Below are 12,689 nucleotides of genomic sequence, written 5' to 3'. Positions count from 1 at the left end.
CAGTGTGTTCAGACACCAAACTGCAAACGAAGACTATCCACTAACCGTCTCCCAGCCCACCACCCCTGCTCTTCCTACAGGAACCCCAAACCCCAGACCCCACAGGCACCTCTCCCATCCAAGATGCTTCACAGCTCTACCAAGCTCCTCCACACCGCATGGGTGCTCTTGTACCAAAGAGCCAAGGCTATGCAGCATCCCCCGGCCGGTCCTGCAGATTACACGTTCAGGACCATATTATGCTACAGCAAGCTCAGGGCAAAGCCCCGTAGGTTTTCCAGAACAACCCCACGTTCATCCTGGCCCAACTTCTCCTGCAAAACACAAAACAGTCTTTTTGTCATTTGCTAGGAAAAGATGAAGCTTGCTTGGGGTTTCTTGATCTGTGAAAAGGTTATTTCCCTAGAGATGGGAAACAAAACGGGTCATGGTGCATCTCCCGAAACCCTAGAATCCACCCATCAGATGCCATAACACTTTGTAATTAAGCACTTAAAACGTGCACAAGGAGGGAAGGAAACCATCTCCACTTACATGGGAAGGACCAAACACCCCATGCTTTACTAGGGTACAAGAAGGAGCATCACAACCACCGTGGTACATTCCCCTTAGTACCCATGCAGCGAGCGCTCCTGGGAGAAGCTGATCTGCCAGGGTCTCCACCAACCATTAAGAAAATCAAGGCGATAAGCAACACTAGACATCCACCAGCCATGCTAAGAGGATGAAGTATTTCTCTGGAAACAATTGGGTTCTCTAATAACAGGGCTGCAGCGGTGGCGTGAAAGGGAGGGAGGAGGAGCAGGCGGGGAGAAAGGGACTAGCTGGATATTTATCCCATCCTCATCTTTGTGTTATCAGTACCCCGGTATCAGCATTGTTCAAAATGGCTGCTTCGATGGTTGCCAGCAGCAACAACAGAATCGGTCCATCTGCTGGCATTCTCCCTAATCCATCTCAAACACTCATCTTCTTTTTAAATGCACGCAGGGGAAAGAAGAAAAAAAAAAAGTCCGCCTTGTACAAAGAAACAGAATCCTCCTATAACAGAGCCTTTTAACTAGATTTTATGCCACCCCTGTTTCCAGGACACACAGACAAAAGTTAATTTTACGATAAAAGAACCAGTGTAAGGTGCTTTTTTGTTATGAGATCAGAAAGCAAATGGAATTTGAATTGTCTGCAGTGGCATGTATCTGACAAAGATTAATTTAAACAGATATTGTCTCTGAAACCAAAGTCCATTGAACAGCTTCACAGCCTATCAACCATGCGAAAGCAGCTCCTTCAGCAGCACTGCTGACTCCACCACTTTCTTTAAAAATGGCTTAACCTATTTCTTGTAAGATAAAAGGTCATATATAGTTCTATTTTACAAACCCATAATAGCCAGAGCCACACCAAGAGAGAACAATCGGGAGAAAATAATAACAGGGGGGGATTTCCTCCCCCTTCACAGACAGATGCTCGACACTTGCTGGGTATTTTTCAAAGTGCGCTGGTAGCGAGCGGCTGCAGCGCCGCCAAAATGTTTCAACACCCTTAGAATAGAATAAAAACCCCTGAGGCCTCTGCAGGTCGCCGGTGCAGGATGGAGAAGCCCACCCCAGGCGGAGATGCTGCAGCGGGGCAGCTCGCCACAAACGGCGTGGGATGCTTCTTTCGCAGGAATGTAAAGCCATAAGGATGCAGGGAGGAGCAGCCAGGCTGCCAGCTCCCTTGGCCCCTGGGCCAAGCAGGCAGGGGCAGGCAGGAGGGGACAAGCATTGCTCCCCCCGGCCCCCCCCCCGGCCCCTCTCTGAACACTGGGGTATTATTTCTCCCTTTAATCGCAAGAAACAGATCTGTGCATGCCATCGGCGGGCTGTGCGGATGGAGACAGCTGCTCAGACTTCAATGGGACACACACACAGACGGGGTGGGGGGAGCTGCAGAAATCCAAATCCTCCAATTTCTTCCCTTTTTATTTCCAGTTTATATGGAGCACCGCAGGGAAAACGCTACCAGACAGTTTCAGAGCATTTGATACAGCAACGACCCAGCTTTGGGAAAAGAACGAAGGAGAAGCAAAATAAAAGCTGACAGCCAAAAGCACTTTTAATATAGTTTCAGTACTTTCAAGAGAAAGCTTCTGTACACAGAGCAGCCAATGAACTGTTACCAAAATAAACACAACTGTCTTTAAAAAAAGTTAAAAATTTCTTTCTGATGATAAAGAAAATCAAAAGAGACGAGAACCAGCAAGCGAGGCAGGAAATATATTTATTTTTTATCCTCCAGACACACTTCTTTTAATTTGGCATCCAAAGCCACTGCAGTTCATTAATGCAAATTTGATTTATCTCAGGATCCCATTTGTTGCTCTGCCACCCCTTTCACAGAGCACTCATTTTCATCCAGGCAGCCACACATCCACGGCCAGGGCACCGCACGTGGCACCTCCTGCAATCCCTGCCTTTAAAAACCACATTACACCAATAACGAGTAATGGCTATTAGTGGCGTCCCGAGCAGTCACCCACACGCCGGCGGCATCAGCTGAAGGATGGAGGCCAGGGTTACTAGACAGCATCCGGAGCGAAGGTGCAGCCTGTCCTGACCTTGCCATGGTCCCAGACACCAAGTCTCCGGCGTTCCCACGGGGAATCCCTCCCCACCGGCAGCTGCAGGGCATGGGCACCGTCTCCAGGTGCAAAGACAGCAGCCAGGCTGATACCACGCCGCGTCCCGCTGAGCAAACCTCAATAATGATTAGTGGTGTCCGGTCAAACGAGCTGGGTGGCGTAGGTGCAGGCAGCTCGTTACAGGCGTCCAGCGATAAACGGGGCATCGCGAGGGGGATGCAGACCTCCCTCTCCAACTTTAACCCGGGGGTGACGGCAGCAGGACATTTGCAGACAAGCTGGACTAACATATCCGCATGCAACCGTTCGGAGCTGGCATCCCAGCAAATCTGCCTCCTAAGCACATTTGTGGCTTTGTTTTTAATGATGTGAGAAACGCAAAAAAAAAAAAAAAAGAAAAATCCCTGGCAACATGCACCTAGAACGCAACAAGTAAAAGCCCAGGATTTTATTAATTTGTGCGTTGCTTTAAATGCACTATTTTACAAGGGCTAACCCCAATCCCGCACAAAATCCTAAGCCGTAAGCTTGGGACAAAAAAGCAAATGCTCTTAAAATGCGGTGCTAGAAAATCCATTTGGAGAGGAATGTGGTGGTGTTGGGCACAGGTGAATCCTCAGCATTTAACAAAACACACCCACCGCACCAATCAAGTGAAATCCATTCATATTTAAACATCAGGGTTTCAAAAAAAAAAAAGCTTTTGAAGAATTGATTTTTTTTGCTCCTGGGACATCTCATTATAAAAACATGAAGATGCTTTCCCCATCCCAAGAAATGGTTTGGCAGGACCTGTGTCTCTCTGAGGCATTAGCAGGCCCTTTTCCCAACTCCCATTGCAAAGGCACAAGAAGTCAGTGGTCAAGCTGGTACGTCAAACCCTATCCCTTGTGAAAGCCAGGTCAAAAATGAAACGGAACTCAGGAGAGCATCTCCAGGGCCTCGGCAGCTCTGCCAAGGGAGAGCTCCTCACCACCATCACGCATCCTGGCTCCAAACTCAGCTCCATCCAGAAGGTGGACTTGTCCCATGGCACTTATTAAACACAGCCAAGCTTTGGTGTCTTTGAGTTGTTTTCATTGGAAAACAGATCAATTTCTATTGATGATGCCAGAGAAAGCCAAGACTCAGCAGAGGCAGGAACCACTCACTCAGAGGACCTGCTCTCCTCATCCCAATATGACCAGGTGTATGACCACCCTATGACATAACCTCTTCAAGACAGCATCAAGTGTAAGGTAAGACATACTACAAGTTCATTTTAATACCCTCAAGATAGATATTCCACACCTCTGGCTCTTTGCAAAATAAAGTCACCAACACCAGCCACAGATTGATGGGGAAACACGGGTTCAACCATCACCCACCTCCTGCTGAGCAAAGCCAGGAGAGGACTCTGGCACCCACCCTCCCAGGTCCCCAGCAAATCTCACCCACGGCCTCACCAGAAGAAACACGCAGTGTGAAAAGATGGGAGCACGCAAAGGCTCCTTCCCCAGTACCTTATGCCAGGTCTGCTCCTCGGAGCGCAGCCAGAGGAACAGAAATCAAAGCCTCACACTCCCAAGAGAAACACCACCACCACCCCTACGCACCTCCAGAAGAAAATCCTCCCACATTAAGCACAAAGCATCACCATGCACCAAGCAGCCTTGGTCTCCCACTGAAAATCACAGCACTAGGCTGCCTTGAGAAGGCAAAGAGATGCTGCTCCTCCCGAAATCCCCACTTGGCTCCTCACCTGCACAAGCTACTCCAGCCTCAGGGACAGGAGGGGACAAAGCTTGCACTCCTGCTAAACACAGAGCTGTCTGTGCCATTTAGGTGGCACAGCTCTAAAAATTAAACACAAGCACAACGTTGGCCATGCTGTTCATCCACCCTGCGCTGAGCTAACCCCAGATGGGAGCAGGTCTCCCAGTGGGAAAAAGGAGCAGGATGTAACCCCAAAACCACCGAAGACTCGCTGCCTGCCCCACAGACCCGGTCCTCCTCCAGGGCTAGGTTCACCTATATGCCAAGGAAACACATAAGCCCTCTCTCTCATGAGGGCTCTCTCTTCCACCCTAGTGCTACCAAACCTATTTTTTTTTAATATATATATTTCCAAAGAAAATTAAAAGCTGACACACCACAAGAGACGACTGACAGCTGAATGTGACTTTACAGAGATATCGGATAGATGAGCTCATTTAAGTTTTCCAAAAGTCCTATCTGAGGTTAGAGGGACTAATCATAAAACATCCAACATCAAAGCGAGAGTCAAATAACAGCAAAGCACATACCCTCACACAAAGCTTCAGAAACAAAGCACACAGGCACATGTGGTTTATGTTACTGCAGTTTTAGCACAGTTAAATATTTCCTAAAAGATTCCCTCTAGATGTGAGCAAAATTAAAAACTGCTGTGAACGACGTGCGCATTGGAAGCGACGAAAGCCGGTGTCTCACCTGGGCTAAGCTTTGTAAGAACACAGGTAAACTGAGAACAAATTCTTATTGCCTGCTCAAGCCAGGAACCAGGACCTGTCACAGTTTCTCTCTGAAAAACACTTCAAACCTATTTATTCTTAAAGCCAAAACTAAATATTTAATTTCTGGTGTTTTGTTTTTCAGGTCTCTAGCCTCCTTAAGCTAGCATCGTTTTGCCTGGAGTAATTAACCACCCAGTTAAAAAGAAGTCCCAGCTTCAGAGGGTCTGTTTATACTCTTAAAAAAAGACTCAAAAGCCAACAAATAAATCTGCTGAAGAAAAAAAAAAGTTAAAAATCCAGCTGTCAAATTCTTCCTAGTTCTCCCTACACGACCAGCAATAAACTCCGGTGGCTTTCATCATCTCCAATTCCAGTTCCTGTAATACAGTCCAGAACATGCTCAAGAAATATCTCACCTATGAGGGAGCAACGATAAACAGATCATAAGTTTTAATGCCTAATTAGCCTTCCTTTTAATTATATATGTTAAGAAAAAAATAATTAGGGTTTAATGTATATTTAAAATGTTCAACAGTTTCCATCATGATGGGACTAACGAACCTCTGCTGGCCCCTTTTATGTGGTTTAAACTATTTTAATATTCATGGCAGGATAAAGTAATCTACCCATAAAGAAAAATAAAGTGAAAATTAATTAGCAAATTGGAAACATGTTTTACTACAACTGCCACACCCAAAAACTAAGAGGATACAGAAAAATTAAACTCCTAAAGTAGCAGCCTGACATGGGATACCGAGTTTCAACAAGAAAAAAAAAAAATGTTTCCTGACCCATGGTGTTCCTTCCAAACCTGGTCCTGCTGGATACAGCCTTAGAACTAGACCCAGGAGGAGAATGAACTTTACACAAAACAAAAGCAACCACAACTGGCCCCAGAGAGCCCCAAAGTGTTTTCCCCAAAATAAACAGCTCTATAAAGCAGCAAACCACCTAGAGTTTTAAAAACAACTAGATATAAATTTAGACTCTGCCCTGTACCACGTCACAGGGGAGGGAAACCAAATGCTCACCTAAAAGCGAGCATTTTTAGGAAAAAAACCACAAAAAACTAAAACACCTAAAAGTAGTTTTGGAAAAAAACCTAAAAGTAATTTCAACCACGTTAAGAGCACAGGAACCCATGAGTATTTTTACCTCCGAAGCTGCATTTCAACAGGCATCATAACGAATATGCACCAAGAGGAGCTGAAAACCATAGCGTTAACAAAAAACTTCCAAATCGCAACTCCTCCGATTAAAATGCCAATGGCATTTACAGGTATTCTTTACAAGTATCGGGTCTAGCTTAACCTCTGCCCAGGCAGAAGGCTGATGAAGCAGGGTCAGAAAATCCCCCGCGCCTTGGACGTCCAGCTTAATCACGGGACTAGGGACCACAGGAAGGTACCAAGGATTGACCTGCAAAGCATCAGATAAAATATTCAGGATTAATTGCAGGTTTGAAAAAAACAGGCTCCCTCCAAGTGTTTACAAAGCCAGTGCATTTTAAAGCCCTGCTTCATTGTTACCGTAACAGCAAAAGTAAATTGTGCCTATGTACTTATGGCTGGACCGCATACCTCCCTGTCAGGGCACAAAGGCTTATCTGTGGGTAAGAAGCCATAGGCAGCACACACCGTATAGGTTAAGTGGTTGGTTACAATGCAAAGAACAGCACAGAGCTGGATGCTTCAGAAAAAGGAGAATTCCCACCTAAAATTGCCACGGACACTTGCCCGCCCATCGGCGGCCGTGACGACTCGAGGGCAAACCGTATTATACCAGACTGGGGAGCACAGGCGAGAAACCTGAATTTGTTCTGCCGAATCACAGCCTACTGTCAAAATCCACCAAAGGACTTTTCCCTCTCTGAGAACCCAAGAGATAATGGTGTAAAAACTTTTGTTCATAAATATTTATGCAAGTGAACTTGTTAAAAATTAACCGCCGTCATTAAAGGTTTTGTATCCTTTAGGATTCCCGGCATGCAGTGCAGTTGCATGCTTTATATTAAGCCTGGCATTTCTGCATTCCTTTCCTGCATGCTTTTGTCATTTGTCTAAAAATTAAAAGGGGAAAAAAAAAACCACCACACACACACAAAGACAGGATCTGTACACATAATAATAAAGCAGTTTTTAAGAAGACAAAGATGCCTGTGTTCAACATCCAAGATCTTTCTTTGAGCAGGAAAAAAAAAATCAATTTAATGACTCCAGTGAGATCAGGATTTAAGCCTCGTTTAAGTTTTACTAAGCATGAAGGAATTATTGGTTGATAATGTGGCATATATGCTTTTTTTCAGACCTGCTGGCTTTGTAAGCACGAGGGAGCTGGAGCCCAAAGCACTTTGTCCCCCAAGTACAACCCTGACCCCTCCATATCACCTTCTATCTCCAGAAGGCCATTCCTCTTGGATTTCGGCTTTCAGTTTTTCAGAGATTTTTTTCCCCACCACAAAGAGAAGGAATTTCATGTCCGTACTATCCTTATTTTCTCACAGGTCTGAGTCAGAAACACGACTGTACAAACATCTGATCTTCATTAACAGCAAATCTCAGCCGTGCAAACCTCAGGTCGCGACACCAGGAGCTGGCGGTGTCCATTAAAGAGATCCTTAGATGGGAACAGTAGTTTTGATTTAGCGCTGGAGAGCATCAAGTAAACCAGGGCTGGGGTTTTATGTTTTTTCCAAGACATAATGGTTCCCATATAAGCCGACAACCAAGTTCCTATCTTAATTGCAAACACACACGCAGCCACAAAGTGTTTGTGTCTCCGGTGGCTGGAGCTCTTCCCCCTCACCTTCCAGCAGCATCCGCAGGATGGATGTGGAAAGTTGGCCGAGGACATCTCAGCTATGCCTCCCCTCCACCCCGGGTAAACACACAGCCCTTCACAGCCTTTTGTTTGATGTAAATCTTCCTCCCCCGGCTCCGGGCTGTGAAGGACTGCTGTGACAGGGCTGCTCCGGGGACAAAACCAGAGGTGCCCGACCCCGCATCACCCATCTGAAGAGGAGCTGCACTACAGCCAAGAACCAAACCCCCCCCCGCTCCGAAGGCAAACTCCCACCGCGAGCATCCCGCGTGCCCCTTTCGGGCTGTAAGAACAAGAGATAAATCACCCCCCGACTTTGTGGCGAGCGCTTCCAGAACATGCTGCTTCATCTAAAAAGCTGACGGTTCGGAGGACAATGGGCACGAGCTCCGATTTCAAAGCTGGGGAGATGGTTTAGACTTGTCAGGGAATATGAAACGCCAGAGCCGGGACCATCCTCCCCGTCCTCTGGCTCGCCCAAAACAGCAGCGGGAAGCGCAGGGAGCCGGGGCACGCGTGATGCTGCATGCCAGCGCTGGACGTCACTTTGGGATGGGACTGCTCTGCGTGTCCCGCGTGCACCTGACCCCAGCGCTCACCCAGATCCTTCACAGCACTGGCTAAAACCTCATCAGAGCCACGTTTCAAAGACAAATAAATTTTAAAAACTCATTAAAAAAAAAAGGAAATTCCTTTTTACAGAACCAGCCCTGGGTTTAGGCAACGGTTACTCCGTCTCCCACTCCCACGCCAGCTGCTCACTGCATCCACACCTTGGTGGGCAGGTCAGTAAAGCATTGCCCACAGCAAGCTATTATTTCCTCTTCTCCTAATTTTAAAGATCCTATAGAGCTACTCCTCTCTTTCTAAAAAAAAAAAAAATCTGGTTTTGAGTTTCAAAGTATTTTAAACAGACTCAGAATAATTAATCATCTTAACGCAGACCTTAGAAAATATTAATTCACCCAAAAAAAAGGGTATAATCATATCCTCAGAGAAAAACCTTTTGTGCTACAGGAATTTTCACTGCGTATCCTCAGAGGTGGAAGGAGAATTCTTCTGCCGTCTCCTATTTTCACATCTCAAATGGAAAATGTTTTGATAATACTCTTCTGAATGTAAACTGTACCAAATGGGATTTTTTTAAAGCTGTTTTTTCCGCAAAAGGAAGGAGGGCTCTTTAAATAAACACAGCCGAACTAACCATTCCTTACAACAAAAACCACCCTCCTTTCACTCATTCACACAAGATGAATTTACATTTCACATTTGCAAAACAAATTCCAGCCTAATGTCATTTTAATGGAAATGCACATTTCAATCACTTCCAATAACAACCGGGAGCCGATTATTGTATGTAAAACACCACAATTTGATTCTCTTTAAATATATACAGATATAAGGTGGCTTTCAAATGGGGACAAGCACTGGAAGGATGGGGGAAGAGGAACAACGTTTCCTCTCCTACAATCCCCCTCCGCCAGCGCACACAAAAGCCACCTGCCCATGGAGAAAAACACGATGCCATTATTCCCACCATCATTCCCACGGCCCCTTCGTCACCGAACGAAAGCGAGAAGGCCGCGCGCATCCGTCCCCGAAACGCGCATCGCGCCAGGCCACCAGTGGTGGTACCCACCAGTCCACCCAACTTGTCATCCCAACCGTTCCCCTCGTTTTCTGCCAGCCGGCCCCGCCGAAGGTGCGCGTGGAGGGGGCTGGGAAGGGGAAAGCGGGGGGCAGATGCCCCCCTAGAGATTTTCCAGGGGGGGGAAGCCCCTGATGGAGAAGACAAAGGCAAACGCTCAGAGCTGTTGGGGAGATGCATTCTGTTTAGAAGCCCATCTCCCGGTGGAGGGGCCAGGACGCCCGTGGGAGCGCGGGTGGGGATGCTCAGGGGTGAAAGGGACCCACGCTGCGGGGCGCGGGGGGGGTGCGGGGGGCCGGCAGGGCTGCGTGCCCTCCATACAAATCCCCGACGGGCGCTGCGGGGGGGGGGGGGGGGGGAGCTGTCTTTATTTTCCCACTCGAGCTGGAGGGACGGCGTCCACGCTGCGGGCTGCTGCCGGTGACACCCGAGCACACCCACCTCACGGGGGGGGGATGACGATGACAACACCCCCAGCCCTCTCACCCCCCAAACCCAAAGCCAGCATCCTCCCAGAGGAGCACAAGGCAGTCCCTGCCCCCGGGGCAGGATTTTCCTGTCAAACCACAACCGCGCCAGACAAAAGGCTGAAGTGTTTGGGGGGGGGAGACAGAAGCCCCCAGGGGCCCCGTCCCGGCACTCACCGACTTGCAGCACGTTGTCCACCGCGCCGGTCTCCAGCAGGCGGATGCCGCGGCGGAAGGGCAGCCCCTCGCCCTGCGGCGCGGCGGCGGGGGCGGCGGCGGGGGCGACGGGCGGCGGCGGACCGGCGGCGGGGCTCTCCTCGCCGGCTGGGGCGGGGGCAGCGGCGGCGGGTCCCCCCGCGGCGGCGCTGGCGGGGGATGCGGCGGCGGCGCGGCCGGGCTGGAAGCTGGAGTACATGCAGATCTGCCGCTCGCTGCGGGGGAAGCTCCAGTAGACGATGCGGCGCTGGACGGGCTCGGGGATGCGCTGGAAGCGGCCCTCCACCCGCTCGAAGGCCCAGCTCCCCGCCACCCGCTTGGCCGCCGCGTCCAGCAGCGACTCGGGCTGCAGCAGACTGCCCGCCCCGGCCCCGCCGCCGCCGCCCCCCGGCCCCGCCGCCGCCGGCCCCGCCGCCCCCGCCGCCGCCGGCCCCGCCGCCGCCGCGGGGCAGCAGCCGGCCAGCGCCGGAGGGGCCCCGCTGGCCCCAGCGCCCGGCCCCGCGCCGGCCTCCGCGGCGCCGGGACGCGGATGAGCGGCCCCGGTGCCCCCCGCCGGGCAGGCCCGGGAGCACAAGCGCTTGGGGCCCGGGGCGCCGGCGGGCAGCGGCGGGCGGAGCAGCTCCTCTCCCTCTCCTCCCTCCGCCATGGCTGCGACCGACTGAGCCGGGCGAGGGGAGGAGAGACGGGGAGGAGGAGGAGGAGGAGGAGGGGGGGGGGGGGACGGAGACCGGGGGTGGAGACTGGAGGGGGTGGTCCCGCCGGCCGGGAGCCGGCCCCCGCCGGGGCGGGCCGCTCCGCAGCCCCCTGGCTGCCCCCGCCGGCAGCCGGACCCCCGTTCCGAGCTGCGGCTGCAGGGGTGCCGGGGGACCGGCTCCGCGGGGCGGGGAGGGGGTGGCCCCGGGAGACCGCCCCGGTGCCCTCCCGGCTGTGTCCCCAAGCGGGGAAGGGGGGGCGCGGGGGACGCTGCCTTCCCCCTGCCCGGAGGGCGGGGAGCGGGAAGGCCCCGCGGGATCCGGTCCCCGCGGCGCTGGGGCGGGGGGAAAGGGGGTGTCGAGGCCAGCCGAGCGCAAGGAGCTTGGGCTGAGTTAGAGGCAGCAGAGGGGCACGGCGGGGCTGGACATGGCACCGCTCCCCCGGAGGTGTCCGGCAGGATCCGGGGACCTGCTGCAAGTCTGGGCCCTGCGGCACCCACCCTCAACGCCCAGCCTAGCCCAAGGCCAAGCCTAGCCCACAAATCACCTTTGGGTTTATGCTGGGTAGCAGAGCTGACAGCAGTGTCCAACCCTTCAGTGGGCGTCAGTGGGTTTGCTTTTTCTTTTAAAGCCCTGTGTAGAGAAGCTCATCCCACATGCCAGTGCAGCATCCTTGGGTGCAGAGAAAATACCGGAGCGCACACAGCCTTTGGCAGAAGAGATGAAGAAACATAGACAGTGCTCACTTTTAGGGAGCTCTGCTCTGCACCTAGGTGGGGTTGCATTAAAGCGAGGTCCTTCAGCACACATTGCCTGAGTCAGCACCCCAAAATCCAGGGAGCTGACTCCTCACTGGACTTCACTTCAGCAGAGGATGATGGCAGCAGCCCTGGGACCAGCACAGCTCGGGGCCAACAGGGAGAGCACTGCTGCCCTGCTGGGGCTGGTCACTTTGCTGCCATGTCCAGCAGGACACTGTCCCAGGATTTTCCCTATAAATACACTCCCATTCTTTTGTCCTGTCTAATTTCAAGTGGCAAACCTCTGAGGAAGAGCAGAGCTTACAGATTTCAGAGTTCAGGTTTCTTATTCTGTTTTTCTCAGCGCTTTGAGAATCTAACCCCAATTCCTTTCTATCTGCAGTTCAGTCACATCTAGACCATTACTGGTTATTCCCTTGTTGCAGAGATCGCCTATTTACTCTTACTGACAGAGCAAGAGTACATTTCCTGGAATAACAGGGCGATGCAATTAGAGAACAGGAAATAATTATGCACCTTTGCTATGCCACGAGGTACCTCCAAGCCCAAGGTCTCCTTTGCAGGACTCGGAGGGAAGGAATCAGATCTCAGGCAGGTAATGAGAGCAGGCAGAGCTACTGCAACGGGAGATCTCCATTTTAGAGAATAAGCCACATGCTAATCAATGAAGGTCAGGAAGAGGTTTTCCTTGAAGGCTGAGGTGTTCCTTGCTGCCGCTGGTCTTGTTCTAGATAATCAGTGCTAATCGGCAGCAGGGCCTGGCCGAGGGCATTAGCTACACATGGATTTGTTTACATTTTCCCCAGGAATCACATCCCCATTTCTTTAACCCCGAAGGGCATTTTGCTCTCTGTAAGGGATTTGTTGTGACAGGGAGCACTTGCAAGCATGTTGCGCAGCTTGCCGGCATGTTGCGCATCGCCTCTGCTCGCTGTGGTGGCAGCAGGACCTGGGGGGAGGAGAAGGGCTTTGTCCACCTCTGCCCATC

At 51.1% G+C, this 12,689-nt stretch overlaps 1 protein-coding gene across 1 annotated transcript in view; it reads right to left on the bottom strand.

The window, feature by feature from the left end:
* ZSWIM5 (zinc finger SWIM-type containing 5) overlaps positions 1 to 10,901 on the bottom strand; it is a 98,034-nt gene extending 87,133 nt beyond the window's left edge. The window contains exon 1 of the mRNA XM_075759562.1: positions 10,210 to 10,901. Within this exon, the coding sequence (XP_075615677.1) occupies positions 10,210 to 10,894 (685 nt within the window). The 5' untranslated portion in view covers positions 10,895 to 10,901. The remainder of the gene's footprint in view (positions 1 to 10,209) is intronic.
* Positions 10,902 to 12,689: the final 1,788 nt, after the last annotated feature.

The sequence above is a fragment of the Balearica regulorum genome, chromosome 8 (genome assembly GCF_011004875.1).
Source record: "Balearica regulorum gibbericeps isolate bBalReg1 chromosome 8, bBalReg1.pri, whole genome shotgun sequence".
In the NCBI taxonomy this organism is placed as follows: domain Eukaryota; kingdom Metazoa; phylum Chordata; class Aves; order Gruiformes; family Gruidae; genus Balearica; species Balearica regulorum.
This window is presented reverse-complemented; position numbering and strand designations above follow the sequence as displayed.